The following is a 24,708-nucleotide window of genomic DNA, read 5'->3' on the forward strand; positions in this document are numbered from 1 at the left end:
GGGAGGCCCAGAATTGGAAAACATTTCTAACCTCTGAAAGAAACTGTTATTTATTGAGTCCCAAAGAAAGCCATTTATTATAATTATTTATTCATTCATCTAACATTTATTGCCTCTCGAGTAACATGCCCTTGAGGAACTTCTAGTCTAGTGAGGAAACAGACAAAACTGGTGTAATAAGTACTGTGCCAGAAGTATGTAGAGGTTGGGGTGCAGTAGATGTACATAGAGCACATGCCAGATAATGAACAAAATATTGAATCACCAGAATAGCATGGGCGACGATCAATGAGGATAGATAGATCAATGAGGACAATCAATGACGATCAATGTGAACAGCTGACATAACCTAGTGCATGATAACTGAATACTAACACTGAATATAGGAAGGAGCTCTTATTTTGTGCTGGGATCTGAGAATCAATTCTTCCTGGAGTTGAGAAGATAACGGTTTTGTAGAATCTTAGAAGAGGAATAAAGATAACTAGATAATGGGAGGACAGGTGAAATTTTACAAAGGGAACTGCAGAGTCTTCTCTTTGTTAGTGTTGGTGGAAGGGAAATGGGATTCATAGTACACAAGTTGCTCTCTAAAAATGTCTGCCTTTCCAACTGGAGCAATAGATCTTGTATGCCATATATGTGGAAGAAGGGTTTAAGGGTTGTCTGACTGTAGTGGCAGGAGGGGCACTGAGCAGATTGCCTCTGATTCAAGCAGGTCGGGTAAAGGAGAGTCCTGGAGCCCTCAGTGGCTTTCTCAGGCTTTTATTGGGCATTTACATGTAATGCAGCAACCAGGTACATGGCAGGCAGGGTTGCTGGGGCGGGGTGGCCAGGAGGCCAGTAGGACTCCAAGCGCCCCACCCCCTTCTCTTGGGGAATATCTCAATATTGCTCCCATGGCCCAGAGAAGTAAACAACATAACTTAAAACAATGTTACAAAATGCAGGTGCCCCACCAGGCAGGGCAATCCTAATGGCAAAGGGCAGAAAAGCCTGAAAATCACTTACCGTACAGTGATTTTTCAACAATTTCTATTCATGCTATTTTCTTCCATAACTTATATGGGTGTCTGATATCTGTCACCTTAGAGTTTCAAACAAAGCTTATTTTTATTAGTGATCTTGTCCAGTGTTTTTTCAAAATCATGGGTAGAGATCAGAATAAATAAGAGCAAAGTACTTTCAAGTCATGGGACATGGCTGAGTTAAAGAGGTAGAGAAATGTACCTATGCAATCCACTGAGAAATTACTTATAACTAGAGCCCAGTGATCATGCTAAAATTCTATTAATAAAAGATACTGTAATATTTTTTCTGTCAAGTGACATTATCATGTAGGATTTTTACTTCCTCTTATAGATGTTGATCCTGTCTCAGAATATTGCCCAGCTGGAGGCCAAGGTGGAAAAGGCTGTAAGAGAGAAGATTTCAGCTGTTAATCAATTAGAGGAAATTAAAAACCAGCTTACTTCCCAGGAAATGGATGCCACAAAGGTACAAAGAAATAGTTTTAATAAGTACTGAAAAAGTTAGTTTGAAAAAATATTTGCTAATGTAGAGCTCAGAAGAAAGTTTGGGGTAGAAAAGTTTTATTATTTCAAGATAATAAAAATGTACTTAACGGTCGTTCCATAAACATTTACATAGTATTGGCAGGCCCTTTACAGGGTGCTGCAAATACAAGGATGAATTAAATACAAATAATGTCCTCAAAGACATTAAGTTTTATTAATTACCTAATATTGATGAAACTTGTATTTCTGAGTTTACTAAGACTATTAGAAGTAACATAGATTTAGTTTTCACAATGATACAAAAAGGTACATATTCCCAATATTAAAAGTATGCTTACTAAAAAAAATCCTCCACTTCCGAGCCTTTTCAGATCTCGTATCTATAATCAAGATTATCATACTACAACTTCTTATTTTTTTGGCCCTTGAAATTCATATTTTAAATACTACATTGTCTTCCCTATGGGTATCATAAACTTGTGAACCATCAGCTAAAATTGTCATAATTGTCTAAGTAAGGTACATATAAGAAACACTACAAGTTCATATAGATTTGAGTAATTGATTGCTTTTTAAATTGTGTCTTTCTTTTTTTGAGGTAATATTGTTTTACAACACTTTATGTGATTTAGGGGTATAAATTCACACCTCTCAAGATCTATGTCACTACAAAACACCCACCACTAGAGCAATTGTTTTAAAACAAAGAAACTAAATATGGGCATGCGCAATGTTATAAATTAAATTGAGTATGTTTAACCAATACATGCACAGATAATTTTGTTTAAAATGCATATCATTTCCATATTGTATGTTACTAAACGTTTTGTTATATTTTGGTACATTGTTAATGCCATTGTTGCTTTATAATTCAGAAATTAAAATTAACTTTATGTTTAAGGTAAGGGACCCTATCTTTTCTTCTCCTTACTTTGTTCCCTTAACTACAACTCTCCCTTTGCTTTCTAAAATTCAAGTTTTAGCTAATGTAGAAGTTTTAAAATATCCTATTTGCCAATATAGGTAATGTATTTGTATGGAGGTAGGAGTTAGAAATAAGGGAACTGATGCAGAGGGATGGAAATGGTTAACCTAGATTAATGGGTGAAAATTATGGTGAGAGCGTTTTTTTCTTTATAAGGGAAAGAACTTTCTATTGAAATGAGTACTCTTGTCTTTACAACTGTCCAAAATGACTCAGTAATCAGAAGAGTAACAAGGTTACTTCCAACTAAATAAAATATTCTAGTTCAATTTGATTTTTTGATTAATTTTAGATGAAGTTTAGTCTTATCGATAAATTTAGTAAATGCTAAACTGGAAGTAGTAAGATGAAGGAACATTAAAAATAAAATTAATGATAAAATAATTTTAACATAACCTATTGCTTAGACATTTATTACATATAATATTTTTGTATTGATGATCGTTTTTAAATACCATCATTGTATAATTATTATTTTTGATATTATCAATGGGGATTTTTTAATTCATTCATACATGTAAATCAGATTAGATTAGATTAGTGAAGAACTAAGAAAGAAAGCTAGTTAGTGCCCTTTTAGTTTTTTCCTTTACTCTTAATTTTTAAATTTTATTTAACTTTAAAATTAAAAATTTTAATTGCTATTTTTTAATTGGTACACTCAACTCACACATTGAGGTATTTGAATTTCAAATAGAAGTTTTTGTAATATTGTTTTTACGGATTTTTGAAGACCACTGTGGAGAAATTTACTGTTTTCACTGTAAGTTTTGAACCCAGATTAGCTTATTGGTCAGAGTATTTTTATTTAAACATAGGATATGCATATCTGTTGAGAAGATTCTAATTCTAAATTCTAATGATGAAACTAATTTATAAAGTTCTAATAATTTTTCTGCAACAACAAAGTTAAAGTTTAAAGCAAGTATAACCATTGGATTCATGATTTACAAAAGTTTGTATTTGTGTATTAGAAACTGACTTAGCAGAATTCTCTGGAGATTCTCAGAATTTCAGATAACATCATTCTATAGGTTCTCAGTAATTTCAAAGACTCATAGTTTTTCTATGTAGTTTTATCTGCTCATTCAGTTTTAAAATACATTTATCTGTTTGTATTGAAAAATAAATTGGGTACAGGATGATACACAAAACTTTAAGATACCATATGTGTATATTAATCACATATTAAAATCATTTCACTTAAATGTATATTGCCCTTTTATGTTAAATGCTTCGATATAAATGCAGTGTGTATAGTTCCTGTGACTTTTGCCAAACACTCTTTCTTAACTTAAAATATATATTATTTTGCATGATAAGTTTGATACTATTTACTAGTCTTATAGTAAATATTTGATACTCCTGTATACCTCAATATCAATAATATAATCTATCAGTAGAGAGAAAAATTACTTTATGTGCTTTAAATAAAAGTCTAACTGATAAAATCTTTAAAGGAAAATTTTATAATGTAGAGTGTTATTTAAATATAGCAATTTTGGGGTCTCCCCGGTGGCACAGCAGTTGAACGCTGGGTTGCGAAGCTGCCCGCGGCCTCTGCGGCGCCGGTTCGATCCCCGGCTGCTCCCCGGCCACCAGAGGAGCGTCCCACATGGCGCGCAGACCTCTCCTGCCGCCCGCTGCTCTCCTCAGCAGTGTACTTCTGTCCTTCTGCCTGCTCTGCTCCCCCGCTCTGGCTCTGGTGAATTCTCTCACCCTCCTGTGCTTCTGACTGTACCCAGTGCATGTATAAACAAACAAACAAACAAACAAACAAATAAATAAAACATGCCTCTATTAAAAAATAAATAAATAAATATAGCAATTTTAATAAATAATTACATTGGTTAATATTTTAATTAATAATTTTACCTAGTTAAAATTGAGATGATAGTGCTTTTTGGTGATAATATGCAATAGAAATTATTTGTTTATATTAGAAATCTTGGGTACATATTTAAATTTTCATAATTATGTACTTCTTTATCTGTAATTTTTAATTATTAGACACAATCCCAGATATTGCCTGCACATCTTAACAGAATGTGTTGAATAAACTAATAGAAAATGTCACTTAAGAAAGTGATCTTGTATTTTATTTATATGACCTCTAGGGGGCACTGAAAGATTTAATTGCAGGCTCTGTCTGCTAGATTCCAGCAGCTATTGATCTAGTTTTTATAATCTAACAGGTGTGTGGGGAAATGCGCTATCAATTGAATAAAACCAAATTGGAGAAGGATGAGGCAGAAAAGGAGCACAGAGAGTACAGAACAAAAACTAAAAGGAATCTTGAAATTAAAGATCAGGTAAGAGATGGCACAAGTGTAACTACAGCAGTTAAAGACAAAAACTAACGTTCTTTCTAAAGTTAATGTGGTTTTATTCCTAAGTCATTTATTTCTATTATATTGTTTCTAACTAATGGAACTATCCAGTTTATTCTATTAAAAGAATTTCATTTATAGTTGCCTAAAATTATCACCTTTCATATGAAATTGTGAGAATACAACTGCATGCATATAAAATTCCAATATGACAGGTCATAAATATACATTTGGATATGTGTATCTATTACTTACAAAAGTAAAAAACATGTTCTAATGCACAGTTTGAACCTAAAATATACGTGCATAAAGTTCTTGAAAGATGCCAACTGGAATCCAATTTTAAATAAAAAAGTTTAAAATTTGTAAGATGAGATGAGTTGATATGTAAATACGTCAATCAAATTGATTGTTGGCAGAGTGAAACCAGTTTTAACTAAGATAACCATGAATATGTTTCCTTAGGAAGCCTAAATACAGCGAAATTAGAAATGTTGGGGGGGGGAAATGCAGCTTACTTCAATTTCAGTTTGAACAGATGTTTTATGTTATATGTTTGTTGAGATCATGTAGACACTCCAATTTTAATTGGCATTATGGATAAAGTTTTCAGAAAGACAGTTCTAATAGGCTGACTTTAGATTTTCTATTTTTATGTTATAATACAGAAAGAACATTGAAGGCTTTTATTCTTTATTTTCAAAGAAAACATGTTGATAAATCTATTTAATTGAAATAAGACCTTTCTGCATTTTAATATTTTAGAGAAGTCACTACAATTTTAAAATGCAGATATCTACAAGTAAAGTTTACTGAAACTGTATTTCTAGTCCAAAGCTTTATATTGTATTTTCTAACATATTTTCCCTTTCAACAAAATCAATTATCTATGCAAATTATGCAAAGAAAATTGAGAAACCTATTGAAAATGAAAGTAATAGGTTTAGTATAAAAATGTTTTAAGACATAAATGAAATCCCTGGCACTAACTAAAATCTAAACAACCAAAATCAAATTCTGCTTTTGTACCACTGTATTTAGAGTGTTATAACAAGTTTTTAATTTTCAGAATATTTTCATTAACATGTACAAATAATGAAACTATTTTATTCCATCCAGTTGGGGGCGTGCCTGATAGTGGAATTGACGATTCTTTTTATCAGGGACTGATAGTCTAGTACTAACAAATCAAACACAGAACTTTCTTTTCTTGATGTATTACGACTTTTTAAAAAAACCTATGATTTTGACATGCTCACTAGTATTACCATATATCTCTCTACTATTCTGTAGTATCTGCCAACATAATATTTTGGACCAACTCAAAAAAAACAGCAAGGAGTATCTCTGACTTACTTAAAATTACAGTGTAATGTTCTGGAGGAAAAAAAAATGCACTATAGGAACAATAAGAGAATACCATTCACTTGTATATCAATTAGCCTATGTAAAAATATTTGTAAATTTCTCTTTAATTGCTATATGTCATTTTAATTATGATTTGGCAGACTAAAGTTGCAGTATCTTGAAAGAGTAGTTTTCATGTGTAAACATTTCCTGATAGTGAAACATTAACAATTTTCACAATGATTTTTAATGTTTTTAGATAGAGATGTGCCTTTAGAAGGTCACAGAGTTAGGAATAAAACCTCTGAACAGTTACAAGATGTTCATGATGTGATATGCTTGTTAATATTTTTTTCCTTGGGCACAATGTGAGGAAATATTATAGGTCATTTTTGTAACTATTTTGTATTGAACAGACAGTTTCAGAAAAGAAAGTCGTGGTATCTCATTCCATAGGTGATCTGGTGTAGCAAAGCAGCAATTGTTCTTTGGTCTTTCAACCATGACATGACCTTCTGTCTGTCAGAGTGAGGAAGTTACTTTGCTAGGCCACCATGTATATTTGAAAGAAATTTACATTTAACTTTTAAAAGCTGGGATCTGAGATACCCATAATATATGCAATGCATACAACTTTTAGGTGTTCTGCAATTCAGAGTAACAAGACTGTCTCTAGGTTTACAGCAAGGTATTCCTTGTAACAAGTCAATTTTTGTTCATATTTTTGTTAATCTGTCTACTTGATACATTTGTAAGTAGATGGGAAACTGAGATTAGAATTTTGTGAAAACAACTTTTTTGATGTGCACAAAATAGGGCAAATGGTTGGGCGCCAAAATTATTTTCCTTGTGACTCAAGCTTTGACTGGCATAATTAGAAAAAAAATATTGGGAAAGTAATAATGGCAGTGTCTTCTACCTACTTTCTCCTTTTCTTTTTTATAGTGTGTTAGGATTATCCTCCCATCAATTCATTTGTATCCCTTCTGTTTAGAAAGCTCCTGTCAGTCTCAGAGGATGCTTCTTGTATCAAAACAAAGTAGCAAATTTGTTATGGAGGAGAATGAAAACACTGTACCCTGATTTTTACTACAAATTTTTTCATAGGTTGCAAGGATACATTCACAAGCACATACAACACAATTATGGGAATTTAATATATATATATATATATATATAAGCATAAAGAGAATATTATAATGAATTCCCACATTTCTATAAGTTTCATCACTTTGCTCATTCTATTCTATATAACAGTTTTTCTCTCCTTTATCTTCACTTGTCATCTTCATCTTATTCATCATCTCTATTTTTTGTCATCATGTTTTTCTTCTCCATTTTCTTTTTGTCTTCCCCTTTCAACTCTTCTGTCTTGTTCTCCCATTTCTTCTTTGACTGAAGTATTTAAAGCATATCTCAGACATTGTTTTTCACCCATAAATATTTTGGTATGCATCTATGAAGGATATTTTTTCATCACTACCATATCATTATTATAGCTGATGATATTAGCAATAATTAATTTATCTCATATAATGCCCAACCCATATTCATGATTCTTTGACCATCTCAACAGTCTTTGCTGTAAAGTTGTTTCTATGAATCAGGAAAACATATGTTTTATATAAAATGTCATAGTATTACCTTCCTTAATAGGAAATAAAGGACATCTTAGAACTTTTCAAATTTCTTTGTCGTCTTTGTATTACTAAAATTTCATGTATAATGTTTTGATTATGTTTTCTATTTATAAGATACCATATCATCATTCTAAAAATATTATTAATAAATACTGTAACAAACTATTTGAGGGAAATGGCTGCCAGCCAGTAACCACAATCATATTCTGAACAGAGCCCATTAGAGCTGAAACTCAAAATACGTAATTTCCGAACCTGACATTTCAAAGTTAGGAATACTTCAAGAGTCTCTGTTATTGCCCTGGCTTTACAAAGGCTTTTACTTTGGAGTGAGTGATGCTAGCATGGAATTTTCTTTGTCAACTACCATTTGGTAAATTATTTTCAGAAGATGATTTTTTAATAGAACCTAACCTCTGTACCATTCTAACCAGTGCAAAATGGAAAATACAGGATCCTTTGTTCAAAAAGCAGGGGAAAAGTGATGTCAACCTTCAAAAAAAAGTTTTTATAGAATGTTTTCCTTTTTCTACAATCTCTGTTTCAGCCTGTCATGATGTCATGCTATTTAATGCTTGGGATCCTCCAGCACAGGGTTACTAGTGGGAGAAGGTAGATTCCTATAAGTCCCTATGTTGTGCACATGGTCTATGACTTCTCCCTACCATCAACCACAGGACCTACACTCAGTGCCCCATGGGAGAGGAGAAGGAGTAAGTCTTCCATGTCTGAAGATGGTCAGATGGGCAACTTTCTAGAGATTGCTGCCTGCACAAGGAGGCACACTTTGTAGCTGGTTCAGGGTGAGCAGACGCTCCATATGAAGTCTGCTGAGTTTGCTGTGGTGCTGTCAGCCTAAGGCAAGGATGGTGACTACTGTCACTTTCTCTGAGAACCTAGAAAAATACATTTAACCAAACATTGTTTGGGTTTATACCCAGGCTCCTGCAGGGACAAAAGACAATAGCAGAACACATGCCTCCACCTCATGCTACCATGACTTGGTCCCACTCAAGTCAGGGTCTGGCAAGAGGTAGCTGGAGGGGAATAAATATCTGCTTTTGCTCTGCTGTCATGTAGCAGTGGGGAGACAAGACCACACGTGTCATCCAGGGCTCCATTCTACCATCATATTTAACTTACAAAACACAAATTCCAATATATAATCATTAAGGATTTTAAGACATGGTCCAGGAGCATTAAACTGCAAGCTCAGAGCCCTTCTAAGCACAGGGACCTCAGTGACTACAGTGATCACATGCCCATGAAGCCTCTATGGCTAGGCAATATACAAATAGGGATTTGCACATGGGCTGATTCACATATATACAGTCTCACTTACATATACAGATATGTTTGCATGTTTAACATGCCCACATGATCCATAAAAGAGGACTGGCCAGCCACAGCCCATGATCCAAATATGACATGCTTTTTTTACAAATAAAGTTTCACTGAATTTACTGTCTGCTTTTGTGCTACAAAGGCAGAGTGGAAGTGATGTGGCAGAGATCAGAGAGCCCACGAAGACTAAAATATTTACTATTTTAGCCTTCGTCAGAAAAATTTGCCAAACCCCCCCTAAATATTAGATATATAGTTGTATGTTTTATGTTTTCTCTGCCTTACTAGCAAGTGGAACTTTTTGTTTTAAGACTCATCAATGTTAAATAACTTAGTGGTTTTAGATCATTTTTCAGTACAGCAAATTTGTCACATCCCTGGTCTCTTAATTACTTAATGGCATCGCCAAGTGAGTGGATTACAGGTCCTAGGGTCATTATCGTATTAAGCACACAGTTTGATAAATGGTTTGGATCTTAGTATAAATATTAAAAACTGGCTTTTATTATAATTTTTTAATTTTTTTAAAGATTTATTTATTTATTTATACAAGCACTGGGTACAGTCAGAAGCGCGGGAGGGTGAGAGAATTCACCAGAGCCAGAGCAGGGATCAGAACAGGCAGACTGACGAAGTACACTGCTGAGGGGAGCAGCGGACGTGGCAGGTGAGGTCTGCACCCCATGTGGGACCCTCACCCGGTGGCTGGGGATCGAACCAGTGCTGCAGAGGCTGCGGGTAGCTTTGCAGCCCAGCGCCCAACCACTGCACCACTGGGGAGGCCCCCATTATAATTTTTTAGACTGGAATTATTTTTTTCAGAGATAAGACTTATACTCACCGGTATTATATAAGTTGTAACTTTGGAGTTGTCACTACTATTGAGTAGGAAGCAGTGAGGTTCAAAATACCTGATGGAGTTGTCAAAGCAAATATTTAAGAGTAGAGAACATATACAAAAGAAATAGAACAGAACATTTTGGCTAGAAAAATTAATGCCGAAAGAGGATTTGAGAGTTGCTTATCTCTATAGCAATTTGATTCACACTTTAATACTAACTCTAAACTAAGGAATAATTTCCTAATTTCAATGAACGATTGTTGGAAAAAGTGCCTCTATTATGTATGGCTTTGTGTAAAGATGAAAGGAAATCCTGAAAGTCCTAAAACTAAGTTCTATCTATGACCAGAAAACAAAAGCATTTTTTAAAAGTGAGGGATTTTATCCTTTTTCTTAGAGGAGAGTGAAATGTTTCATTGTCATCTAGGATTTGACAGGTTATTTCAAAGAAAATGTTAAACACCTGTTCTTAATCTCAATATGGGAAGTCGGTCGAAGAGGACGGCCTTCCCCGAATAGAGACAGACCGGTCTTCGGTAAGACCGAGGGTATAGGAGTAGCTGCGCTCCCCTGCTAGAACCTCCAAACAAGCTCTCAATATGGGAAGAATAAGAGCAAAGCAACTTAGTCAAGCAACTCAATATCACAATAGGCTAAAATAAGAACTTTCTACAGTAAGAAGTTTGAAAGTTTGAAATAGATTGCTGCAACAACCATGATACTTTTTCTTCCCTGAAATTTTAGTTTTAAAGAGCAGCAACAATATGCTTTACCTGAAGACCCAGCTAATGGACCTTTGAGGTATTTCTTCTATTTGATTCTGTAAACATCCTTGAAATATTTCACTGTATCTGTTAAAGTGGCCAGTAGTTTTATTAGTCTTTTCTATTTGTAACTGAACACCCACAGATTAAAGTAAAATTCTATTGAGCTATATGCTCTGCTTTGTGTCTGTAATGTTGTGTACTTTCTTCAAAAGGCTTTTGAAGAATGTACTGAGATAATGAATGGCTTCATGAGACCTAGACTGCAGAGATTTATTCAACTACCACCTGCAGTCTCACATCTATGCCTAAAAAATGACTGGGAGAGGGGCCACTTGGGCATGCCGTTAGCACATGTAATCACTCTGTCCTGGTGATGACAGAGTTGCTCTCCAATGTTCTTCACACCCTCTTTAAGTGCTGAAGTCTTTGCACATTACTTTCCCTGCTCCTCATAGATAAGAGCAGTTCAAGAGTGCTTGGCTTACCCAGACCAGCATAGTAGACACTGTGGGAGTGATAACTAAAAGCCCCAGGTCCTGCCCTTAGGGAGTTTATATTCTAGTTGAGGAGATAGAGTACACATTCAAACATGCCTTAAAAATACTTGCAAAGCAGCATATCGGCAAGTGCAAATTAATGTAGTGTGAACTTCATTCTGGCTACAGCCCATGAGAGGGAGAATCTGGTTCCATGTGTGTGATGCAATAAAGCTTTTTTTTTAATAGAATCTTCTCTAAATATGCCCTAAAGCATTGTTCAGCATACTTAGATAAATTTGTGTTCTTATCACGGCCTAACCAAGAATTCTGAGAAAATTCTTCAGACTGGCGTATGTCTAATAAATTAGCCTCTTTTGTTCTTGTTCTGTATGATGCTGAAATGAGACAAATAAAATTATGCAAATAATTTAAAATATTTTCATTTAATAAAAGATGATTGAACTGACCATTTTTCTAAAACACTTTATGCCAAGTTAATTTCTTCACTTTAAATAATAATTGTTTGTAAAGTCAAAAAGTTAGCAGTAAAAAAGATAAGATTAGTTTTTTTACACAAATGAATAGTTCCAAATCAATCCAATGAACAATACCAAGAATAAATGTACACCACATTTATAGAAATATTGTAGAAATTTATATGCTCAAAAATGAGTCATTTTATTTTCTAGGAAAGGTGATTATGCCATTTACCACAATAATTTATGTTTTAAAATCAAATGTACATGAGAAACAATATACCTGAAGATAGAGATTTAAGACTATTTAGGAGATGAGGAAACAAGCCCACTTAGAAGTAATATACCTTATGGGATAAATATTTATAAATAAGTGTTTATTCCCTTGTATAAGAATGTAAAACTGTAAACTGAAATCAAGGAATGTTTTTGTGCTTTAAGGAAGTCATAAGATGAATCTATTACTGGTCGTGGAATTTATAAAGTCTTATAACACACATATATAGTATTATGAAATTATATGTTGTAATATAAAATGTTACAAATATATGTTACTATAAAGAAATATAATTTTTACTACATTTTCAATTTCAGTGGATGATAAGTAGTTGTACCTTAAAAATATTGCATGCTTACTCTGACTTTCAAAGTGGGACTCAAAAGGCCAACCTGCCAGTCTTGCAGAGTATATTCCAAGGTACTAAGTCTACAATTCTGAAAGTTTTAGGTAGCAACAGTTGTATGAATGTGTGTCCATGCAGGTTGGCATTAGACATTGCACAGCTACGTAAGCTTTTTCTTACAGTTCATAAACATTCATACTATATCCTGTGTAAATATTACTACATTACTACATGTGTATACATTTTAAAATATTTATTGTATAAACGTAAGCACATTCACAGAAGCCAATAATTTCATCTTCAAATTATTTCCCTTTTTGTTTTACCTTCCACTTTTTATCCATATGCATATGTAATATTTACAAGTAGTAAACATAGCCTAGACATAATTTTGGGTTTTGCTTTTTTCACTTAACACTGTCTTAAGCATTTTTATGTCCTATTGCCTGTTCTTCATAGTGATCATTTTTATATGGCTATTTAAAGAAAAACAACTCAGTGTTTAAAAAGAACAGATCTGGTTACAAACTTACAGTCTTTTTGTCCTGAACTTTACTTATTGCTTAAATTCAACAACTGTACATTACTTGCTCTATGCTAGCCTGGGATAAATCTCTGTCCTTAAAGAAGGGACTATATTAGACAGGTATGCAAATAAGTATATGCAAAGAGAACTTAGTAACTATCCTCAGTAAATTTAAAAAGGATATGGGGATTTATAAGAGGGAAATATGTTACATCCTTGAAGGATGGATAGGATGTTGCCTGACAAACATGGGAGAAGGTTTTTTGGCTGAAAGGCCCAATATGTTAGCATGAGTAAAGGAATGGGGGTGAGGGAATGGGAGGAAGAAAGATATGTTCAAGGAGCATATATATCTTTGGATTTCATGATATTTTTGTATGATTTGACCTCAGTATATCAATGTGTCATATCTTTTAAAAGATTGCCCATAGAAATTGGTCTTCTTCAAGGTTTGGAATCCCAGATTAATTGCCTACTTACTCTGCATGTCCTGTATTGAGGTATATAAATCATATTATATTGGGAATATTTTCAGAGGTCCTTTGTATTGTTTTATATGTAATTGAGCAATTTTTAGAATTTTAATTGCAGTTAACATCAAAAATACTATTTTACTAACAATACTAAAATCAAGTAGGACTAGTTATCTAGAAATAAGTAATTGGCAGTTATTTTAATGATTTATGATGACTAATGATGGAAGGTAAAAGACAGAGTATGCTATTTTACCTATGAACTGTGAGTAGAAATACTTTACCTCTTGATTTAGCTTTTCAGCTGTTGCTCACTTATTGAGCAAACCTCTTAGATCCTCATTTGTTTCCAAGTGAAGTGAGAAGCTTGGATAAGGGATAGCTAAGCTTTATTTCAACTCTTAATTTCCTATTTCTAGAATCAGTAAATATTTCTCTGTGTTAATATAAATTAAGTGTTAATAAAATGAATAAAAATACATAATTATGTATATGCATAATTATAATTATATGTAGTCTCAAGTGTTATTCCAAATTTTCTAGTTATTCACTGTTTTAGAAGAAGGATACTTTTGTTAGATGTAATAAATTTTACTGTCATCAGCAATTTTAGAACATTCTTTTCATTGTGATTAATTATAGAACAATAAAATTTTAAGCCTTTTAAATAGTAGAATTTAATTACAAGGCAGACATCATTTAATTTGCAATAAGTAGTAAAACTACTCTGAATTAAGAATTAAGTTCTACTGGAAAGATTTTAGGCAATAGCAAACTGTCCAAATTAGTATTTTGGAAGAATATGCAGCTTTCATGAAACTTGTGAAATTAAATGTTTTTAGTAAGGGTTTTAGATCCATGTGAAAGCATGATTCCCAGGAATACATTATTGTACTCCTGTTGAAGTAACTCAGCATAACAGTTAATGCTTTCACTTTAAATTTTCACTTGGTACTCTCATAAATGTAGATATATATGAAGTTGGGCAGTTCTAGATACCCAAGTTGGGCAGTTCTAGGTATCACAGATGACCCAGGATATACTGATATTTAGTATCTGGGTGTTTTTTTTTTTAAGCATCAGAATTAAAAAACAGCAACAACCATCCTTAATTCTAATAGGGACTTCACATATCCCTGGCATATTTTCCTGACTTTCATTGGAGTCCAGTGTGACAGACTGCCCTAGACAGAGATTCTAGATGTAATTAGGTTGCTCATGATTATTACAAAATTGCAAGGTGTTTAAATTTTCTTATTACTCCTCTTAACAGATGGTCAACATAATTTAATCCTTTTCAGTGTTAACATCTGTACTTAAGCAGATCAGTTACACTAACATTTAATTTTTAGAGGAATAAAAAGTAGCATATCCTTATTTCTGGCCTGCCTTCTGCCATTCCTTAGAGTTTCTGAATGAGAGTCATTCTTCTGCAAGAGAAATAGAAAAGTCTTTATATAAAATATCTCGACTTAGATCTGAAATTCTGATATTTTCTTTTCCCCCATCTTTCCTCCATGGTAATAAATTATACAAGTAATAGCATTTACCTGGTTTTAGGAATCCTAAGTCAAATTGGGGTTTGAAAGTTCCCATTAAATTGCAAAGGAGTGTTCATGTCTTAAAGAGAATGGCAGCCACAGCAAAATAAGCCAGAAAGAAAAAGAAAAATACCGGATGGTCTCACTCATAGCAGGAATCTAGAGAACTTAAATAAGGGACCAGGAAAATGAATAACTATAAGAAACTGAAAATCAAAATCAACAAAAAACTATGAACCAGAGACAGTTTTTGGGGAGTGGGGGGCGGGAGGGGAGGGAATGGGGGGTTGCAAATGTATGGGGAATATAAAAATAAAATTTATTATTTAAAAAAATAAAAAAATAAAAATAAAAGAGAGAATGGCAGCCAACAATACGAGAGGTAAAACATTGTAGTGAGATCTTAAGAATACAGAGGAGAAAGAATAGTTTATTGAAAAAAATGACCTATTATGTACCAATCTCAAATAGGTATATGGGTTTTAACAAGAAAAAAAAATAGATATTGTTCATTCAACTCTTATAGTCTGGTGAGGAAGTTAAATTTGATAAGGATTCAATAAAGTGGTGAGCATTTAAAAAAAGATTGTATTCAATAGTCAAATCAATTTTCAACAAGGATAACAAGAAAAATTAATAAGGAAAGAATAGTTTTTCTACAAATGTTGCTGGGAAAACAAGATATCCACATGTAAATGAATGAAGTTGGTCCCCTACCTATAAGTATACAAAAATCAACTCAGAGTGGATGAAGACCCAAATGTAAGACAGATAAACTTATAAAACACTTGAAAAAGAACATAAAAATAGATCTTCATGAGCTTGGATGAGGCAATGGATTCTTATATTTGACACCAAAACACAACACTAAAAATATATAAGTTGGGCATCATAAAATTAAAGAACTTTTGTGCTTCAAAGCAAATGGAAAGAAAACCCACAGAGTGAGAGAAAAGTTTTTGCAAATAGTATATCTAAAAGATTTTGTATCTATGATTTATAAAGGATGCTTGCAATGTTTTGTTGGAGTAAAATTGGTTGATAACATTTCATAAGTTTCAGATAGACAGCTTTATATTTAAGTATCTTTTTAGCCTACATTATGATCACTACCAAAAATCTAGTTTCTATTTACTACCATACAATTTATTCCTTTTACTTATTTTACTGACCTCCTGTACCATTCCCCTCTGGTGATTACCATTCTGCTGTCAGAATCTAAGAGTTTGTTTTTTGCTTTATCTGTTAATTTGCTTTGTTTCTTTATCTTGTAGCTAAGGGAAATCATACTGTTTTTGTCTTTCTCTACTTGTCCTAATCACTTTTGAATATGATCTTCTCAAGGCTTATGCATATGTTGTTGTAAATGGCAAGATTTCATTATTTTTATGGCTGAATAATATTCCTTTGTGGATATACATTATATAATACATATAGGCATATACCTATATGTATATGTACATATACAATATATGTGTATGCGTGTGTATTTATCTCACCTGTTCTTTATCCATTCACTCATCAATGGACATTTAAGTTGTTTCACTATCTTAGGGCTATGGTAAATATTTCTTCAGCAAGCATAAAGTTTTATTTTTCCTTTCAAATTAGTGTTCTGTTTTCTTTATATAAATACCTCAAAGTGGAATTGCTTAGTCATATGGCAATTCTATTTTAACATTTTGAGGAATTGTTATACTGCTTTTCAGTGTGGTTGTTCCAGTCACTCATCAACAATGCACAAATGTTCACTTTTGTCCACATCTTCATCAACACTTGTTATTACTTGACTTTTTGATAACTATTCTAACAAGTGTGAGGTGATAGCTCACTTGTTTGTCTTTCATTCCCTTGTTGATAAGTGATGTTGAACATTTTTTCATATACCTGTTGGCCATTTGCATTTCTTCTTTCAAGAAGTGTCTGTTTAACTCATCTGCAATTTTTTTAAGAATTTATTTCTTTTTGCATAGAAGAGCTGGGGTGTAGGCCAGAGGTCCTAGGGCGGGGCAGTGAGAGGATTCACCAGAGACAGAGTGGGGAGCATAACAGGCAGATCTACTGAAATACACTGCTGAGGGCAGCAGTGGGCGAGACAGAGATCTGCTGTGCCATGTGGGTTAGCTCCTTGGCCGGGGATTGAAGCTGTGCCACAGTGGCTGGTGATGGCTTGATAGTGCTGAGAGTTAACCCCTAGGCCACCATCTGTCCATTTTTTTACTGAATTATTTATTTTGCTTTTGTTGAGTCCTGTGAGCTATTTGTAGATCTTTGTGATCAATCCCTTATCACTTGTATGGGGTAAAAAAATTTTCTCCCAATCAGTAAGGTTTCTCTTTGTATTGGTTAATGTCTCCTTTGGTATACAGACGCTTTTTAGTTTGCTGTAATCACAGCTATTTATCTTTTCCTTCACTTTTTTTGTTTGGGGGAAGAGTCGTTAAAGATGTTACTGAGATATATGTCATGTAGTGTTTTGCTTATATTTTCTTCGATATACTTTATGTATTCAGGTCTTATGTCCAGTTCTTTTATCCATCTTGAGTTGGTTTTTGTGCATGGTGTGAGACAGTAATCTAATTTCATTCTTTTGCAAATAGTGGTCCAGTTTTCCCAGCACAACTTGTTGAACAAACTATCCCTTTTTCCACTGCATAGTCTTTTTGCTCTTTTGTCAGAGATTAGTTGTCCACGTGTGTGACTTTATCTCTGGGAATTCTATTTGATTCCATTGGTCTGTGCGTTTTTGTTTCAGCACAATACTCTTTTAATTATTAGGGTTTGTAGTAGAGTTTGAAGTTTGGGAGTGTGATATCTCCATTCTCCTTCTATTTAGACCGGAGAGTTTTGCCTATTCAAGGTTTTTTGTGGCTCCCTATGAATTTCATCAATATTTATTCTTATTTTTTTGAAGTATGTCATTGACATTTTTATGGGGATTGTATTGAATTTATAAATTGCGTTCAATAGGATGGCCATTTTAACAATGTTACTTCTTCCAGTCCATGAGCAGGGGTTGTCTTTCCATTTCTTTGTGTCTATTTCTTTTAATGATGTTTTATTATTTTCTTTTATAGGTCACTCACGTCCTTTTCTTAGGTTTATTCCCAGGTATTTGACATTTGTAGTTTCAATTGTAAATGGAATGTTTTCCTAATTTCTTTATCTTCAGATTGATTGTTTGCATATAGGGGGGCTACTGATTTTTGTGTTTTGATTTTGTATCCTGCTACTTTACTAAACTAGTTTATTAATTTAACTAGTTTTTCTGTGGAGTTTTTGGTGTTCTCTATGTATATTATCATATTGTCTGCAAATAGTGATAATTTACTTCTTCTTTCCCTATTTGGATTGCTTGTATGTCTTTCTCTTGTCTTAGTACTCTGGGTCGGACCTCCAGTATTATATTGAAAAACAGTCGCTAGAGTAGACATTCTTGTCCCTGATCTTAAAGGAAAGGCCTTCAGCTTTTCACCATTGAGAATAATATTGGCTGTGGGTTTGTTGTTTATGGCTTTTTTTTTTAATATTTTAAATTTTTTTAATTTTATTTTTAATTTAATTTTATTTTTTAAAAGTCTGCATTTTTTTAAAGATTTATTTATACAAGCCCTGGGTACAGTCAGAAGTGCGGGAGGGTGAGAGAATTCACCAGAGCCAGAGCAGGGAGCAGAGCAGGCAGAAGGATCAAAGTACACTGCTGAGGGGAGCAGCTGGCAGCAGGAGAGGTCTGTGCGCCATGTGGGACCCTCCTCCAGTGGCCAGGGAGCGGCCGGGGATCAAACCGGTGCCACAGAGGCTGCGGGCAGCTTTGCAACCCAGAGCTCAACTGCTGTGCCACCGGGGAGGCCCTATTTATTTTTACTTTTTAAAAATATTTGCTTCCCCCCACCACCTCAGGTTGTCCCCAAAGAATTTCCTTCCCCAAGGCACCCGTGCACCATCATCACAGTCCCCTGTGCTCCTCCATACCTCTGATTCCTCTCCCTTCTCCTCCCCTGCAGTATGTCTCTGATTTATAATTGTCTGTTTTTGCTTTGTTGTGTTTTGTACTGTTATTTTTCTTTTTTACACTGATGTCTTATTTGGTTTCCCTATATTCCTGTTATAAGTGAAACCATCCGATATTTTTCTTTTTCTGTCTGGCTTTTTTCACTGAGCATAATTCCTTCTAGCTCCATCCACGTTGCTGCAAATGGCATAAGTTTATCTTTTTGATTGCTGAATAATATTCCATTATGTATATATACCACATCTTCTTGATCCAGTCATCTATTTTTGGGCATTTAGGTTATTTCCAGGTTTTACCTATTGTAAATAGTGCTTCAGTAAACATAGATGGACAGGTGTTCTTTTGAATCAGTGTTTTTGAGTCCTTTGGGTAGATCCCTAGTAGTGGAATTGCCGAGTCGTATGGCAGCTTCATTTTTAGTAGACTGAGGAACCTCCAGACAGCTTTCCATAGTGGTTGGACCAGTTTGCACTCCTACCAGCAATGTAGGAGAATTGCTTTTCACCACATCCTCGCCAACATTTGTTGTTGCTTGTGTTTTTGATATGTGCCATTATTAATGGTGTAAGGTGATATCACAGTGTGGTTTTGATTTGCGTTTTCCTGATTATAAGGGATGTTGAACATTTTTTCACATGCCTGTTGGCCATTTGCGTTTCTTCTTTGGAGAAATGTCTTTTAAGTTCTTCTGCCCATTTCTTGACAGGATTGTTTATTTTTGTTGTTGTTGTTGAGCCATGTGAGTTATTTGTATATCTTTGTGACCAGTCCCTTATCAGTATGGCTTTTTATGTTAGGGTATATTCCTTCTATCCTGAGAATTTCTGAACATTTGGTAGAATTCATTTGTGAAGCTGTTTGTTTCCTTTGTCTTTCTCCTCACTTTCTGGGATTACTGTAACTCTTACATTTCTTTTCCTTATGGTGTCAGATAGTTCTTAAAGTGTTTCTTCATTCTTTTTCCTTTGTATTTCTTTCTTTTTCTTTTTTTGGTTATTTCATATCTGTATCTTCAAGAGTCTGATTCGTTCTTCCATTTCATCAATCCTGTTTTTGTTACTTTTCCCAGAGCTCTTTAGCTCCTCCATTAATCATTTAATATCCCACATCTTCTTCATTTCCTTCTTTCTTTAAAGTTCTTCAGTTCATTCCCAAAATCTCCACAGAAAAACTAATTCAACTCATCAATCAATTCAGTAAAGTGGCAGGATACAAAATCAACACGCAAAAGTCAGTAGCCTTCCTATACACAAACAACAAATCTGAAGAAGAACAAATCAAAAAAAAATCCCTTTTATTATCAAAACAAAAAAAATCAAATATTTGGGAATAAATCTAACAAAAGAGGTAAAGGACCTATACAAAGAAAACTATAAAACACTGTTAAAAGAAATAGAAGAAGACACAAAGAAATGGAAAGAAATCCCTGCTCATGGATTGGAAGAATAAACATTATTAAAATGGCCATCCTACCAAAAGCAATATACAGATTCAATGCTATTCCAATCAAAATTTCAATGTCATTCTTCAAAGAAATAGAACAATTATTGATGAAATTCATATGGAATCACCAAAAACCCCGAATAGCCAAAGCTCTACTGAAAAAAAAAGAAGGAAATGGAGGCATCACACTCCCAGACTTCAAACTCTACTACAAAGCCATAATCATCAAAACTGCATGGTATTGGAACAAGAACAGACATACAGACCAATGGAATCGAATAGAAAATCCAGAAATAAACCCACAGATTTATGGTCAACTAATCTTTGACAAAGGAGCAAAGACTATGCATTGGAGCAAAGAAAGTTTGTTCAATAAATGGTGCTGGGAAAACTGGGTCGCTACATGCAAAAGAATGAAGCTTGACCACTACCTCACACCATACACAAAAATCAACTCAAAATGGATTAAAGAACTAGACATAAGACCTGAAACCATAAAATATATAGAAGGAAATATAGGCAAAACACTACGGGATTTGCACATCAAAGACATCTTTACAGACACATCACCCAAAGCAGTGATAGTGAAGGCAAAGATAAACAGCTGGGACTACATCAAATTAAAGAGCTTCTGCACAGCAAAAGAGACAATAACAAAAACAAAGAGAAACCCCGCCAACTGGGAGAACATTTTTGCACCCAACACTAATGATAAAGAACTGATCACAAAAATCTGCAAAGAGCTGATGAGGCTCAGCAACAACAAAGAAAATAATCCAGTCAAAAAATGGGCAGAAGAGCTAAAAAGAAACTTCTCTGAAGAGGAAATGCAAATGGCCAACAGACATATGAAAAAATGTTCAACATCACTTGTAATCAGGGAAATGCAAATCAAAACTACCATGAGATACCATCTCACACCAGTGAGAATGGCACATATTAAAAAAACTAGCAACAACAAATGTTGGCGAGGGTGTGGAGAAAAAGGAACTCTTCTGCACTGTTGGTGGGAGTGCAAACTGGTCCAACCACTATGGAGAGCTGTGTGGAGATTTCTGGACCTACTAAACATAGAGCTTCCATATGATCCAGCAATTCCACTCCTAGGTATTTACCCAAAGGACACAGAAACATCAGTTCCAAAGAACACCTGCACCCCTATGTTTATAGCAGCACTATTTACAATAGCTAAGCTTTGGAAACAGCCCAAATGCCCAAAAATAGATGACTGGATCAAGAAGATGTGGTACATATATACCATGGAATATTACTCAGCATTCCAAAAAGATAAACACATGCAATTTGCAGCAACATGGATGGCGCTGGAAGGGATCATGCTCAGTGAAATAAGCCAAAAAGAAAAAGAAAAATACCGGATGGTATCACTCATAGCAGGAATCTAGAAAACTTAAATAAGGGACCAGGAAAATGAATATAAGAAAGTGAAAATCAAAATCAACAAAAAACTATGAACCAGAGACACTTTTTGGGGGGTGGGGGGCGGGAAGGGAAGGATTGGGGTCAGAATGGGGCTTTTGCAATTGTATGGGGGAATATAAAAATAAAATTTATTATTTAAAAATAAATAAATAAAAGATGTATTAACTGGAAAAAAAAAAGTTCTTCAGTTCATTAATTATATTTCTCGTATTTTTTTTTCCTTTTCATCTTCTTTATATTTTTTAACCATAGCAATTCTTAATTCTGTATTTGGAAAACAGAGATCTTCCATGCCATTGTTGATGAGTTTGGGGGCTGATTTTCTTTTTGTGGCATGTCCTTCCCCAGAAGGCTTGCTTGGTTATTTGTATTTTTCCTTCTCCATGTTGTTTGTTTTGGAATCTGTTCTATGCACTGGGCCACTGGGCCACTGGTAGTGATGGGCATTTCTTTGGGGTGCTTCTACAGGGACCTCAGGGACTGCTGGCCAGGTCTAATACTGCACTATCCCACCAGACTTCATAAAGATTGTGATTCTATGGATTGGTTGATTGGCCCTATCCCTGAAGATCACTGAGTCACTGTATGCTGCTTATCTATTCCCTTTCATGTGTGTTTTAACCTACAATGCTGGGCATGGTCTGTGCATATGGTAGGGGTTTATGCAGACTCTAATGCTGTATATGGGCCAAAGGTACTCTCCCAAGCAGTTGCTGCTCCCCATGGGGCCTGGGCCCTCCCTGAGCCTTCCTGACTTTACTTGCTGTTTCAGATGGGGTGCATAGGTGCAGGCAGACCTATGATTTCCTGTGACTGCTGCTTACCATTGTTTTCAGAGCCCTTCCTCTGCCTTCACTCAGTTCCAAAAGCAGGGCACAGGGTTGCCAGCCTCCAACAGTGCTGAAGGCAGAACTACACTTTCCTAGGACAGGCTGTTCACCATCAAGAGCCTTGTAGGAAGCCCGTGATTTCCTGGGACTAGCTGCTCACCTTTGTTTGCTGAGCCCTCACTCTGCTTTCACTCAGTTCCTGAAGGGGAACACAAGGTTGCTGGGCTCCAACTGCTTACCTTTATTTGCAGAGCCTGCCCTCTTCCTTTGTCCCCTTTTATTTTTTAAATTTATTGTATTATTTTTGAGTTAGTAGTAGTTTACAATACTGTAAATGGTTTGAGATATTAGTTTTTGCCTCTTTCTCTTCTTTTGAAATCATTTCGATGCAAATATTGTTCTTGATGCTAATCCCATAAGTCCTGATATTGTCATCATTTTTTAAAATTCCTCTTTCTTTTTGCTGGTCTTTTTGAATGATTTCTGCTACCCTGTCTTCTGTCTCACTGATTTGTTTCTCAGCCTCATAGAGTCTAGTGATGAGCCTCTCTATTGGATTTTTCTTTTTTTGAAAGATTTATTTATTTATGCATATAAGAACCAGGGTACGGGCCAGAGGTGTGGGGGTTGAGAGGATTCACCAGAGACAGAGTGGGGAGCAGAACAGGTAGATCAATGGAAATACACTGCTGAGGGGAGCAGCGGGCGAGTCAGGAGAGGTCCACTGTGCCATGTGGGTAGCACCCTGGCTGGGGATAGAATTTGTGTTGCAGTGGCTGTGGATATGTTTCATAGGTTGTGTCTTAACCTCTTGCGCCACCAGGGAGACCCTTTACAGGTTTTGCATTTCAACTTACATCATTCTTTCTCTCTGTGACTTTTGTTTGGAACTTCTTCATATTTCCCCTATAATTGTTCTCTGTTCATTTTGTTCATTGCTTGTTCTCTTTATTTCAGTGAGCATCGTTAAGACAATTCCTCTGATCACTGAAGTAGGGTTTTGTCTTGATCCATGATTGGGATGAATTCCTGTGCATCTTCATTCTGTTTGGTACTTTGTGATTGTTTCTATGACATAAAGTAGACCTCTTTCCTTCCCAGCCTACTGTAACTGTCTTTAGTTAAAATTTTAGATCAAAAGGTATTCACTATCATGTTTACCTTGGATACTCAGTTTTCTATTATAGTGTTGATTGAATCCACGTCTCCAATCAGAATAACTGGAGATAAGAGTCAGCTTGCAGGAGGGCTCCAACAGTCTGGCCTTCGCTGAGTGCACTAAGGATATAGATGTGTGGAGATTGCTGCCGATTTCCAATGGCCATGAGCTTCCCTCAGTGCTGCTGTGCCTGTGTGAGAGGAGGGAATGATCTGCATACAACCACTGTTGGTTAAGCAGATCAAGGTAGACTCCCCTAGTGGTGCTCCTCTGGAAGCCACAACCTGCAACTAACTCTGGCTATAGCCTCATTCTGAATTCTGCAGGTTTGGTGGGTAGTGCCTTTCCCTTGAGGCTGAGGCTGAGGTTCAGGTACATGAAGGAGTAGAGGGGGAGAGTTGTAGATCCCAGTGCCAGGCAAGGTACTATAGGTAGCTGTGCAATATGTAGCTATTCAGGCTGTCCAGGGTACTGCCAGAACCAAATAGGTCTAGCTGTTATTTTTCAGATCGCTGCTTGTAGCTCTCTGTAATACTGTGCCTCTTGCTCAGCAGGATGTTTTCCTGGGGAGTCATGTTCTGTCAGGCTGCACTGGCTGGGAGATGAAGCCTGGAGGTTGTGTAGGGAAGAGGTGGCACTTTTCCTGGCCAATGAGATCAGCCCTAAGTATCCAGGGTGCCCCTGTCTTAGCAGACTGTGATTTCTCCCCTCTCCCAACTCCCAAAGCCAGGCACAGGCAACCTGTTTACCCTTTGCTTAGCAGGCAGTATTCTTCAGGGGAAACTTGAACTATATTCTCTGGCTGCTCTACCTGGGAGCCACAGGGAAGCAGAGAAGTTTGGGGGGTTGGGTAAGGGAGAGGCAGAAACTGCTGATCACATAAGCCATGCTAGGTAACCTTTGCTCATCAGCCTGTGATCTTCCTAGACGACCTT

At 35.3% G+C, this 24,708-nt stretch overlaps 1 protein-coding gene across 1 annotated transcript in view; it reads left to right on the forward strand.

The window, feature by feature from the left end:
• Positions 1–24,708, forward strand: part of SDCCAG8 (SHH signaling and ciliogenesis regulator SDCCAG8) — a 270,102-nt gene that overhangs the window by 83,800 nt on the left and 161,594 nt on the right. The window contains 2 exon segments of the mRNA XM_037509815.2: positions 1,363–1,497; positions 4,698–4,814. Of these exon segments, the coding sequence (XP_037365712.1) occupies positions 1,363–1,497; positions 4,698–4,814 (252 nt within the window).

This window comes from Talpa occidentalis, unplaced genomic scaffold (genome assembly GCF_014898055.3).
Source record: "Talpa occidentalis isolate TD23 unplaced genomic scaffold, MPIMG_talOcc4v2.1 talOcc4.14, whole genome shotgun sequence".
NCBI classification, from domain to species: Eukaryota; Metazoa; Chordata; class Mammalia; order Eulipotyphla; family Talpidae; genus Talpa; species Talpa occidentalis.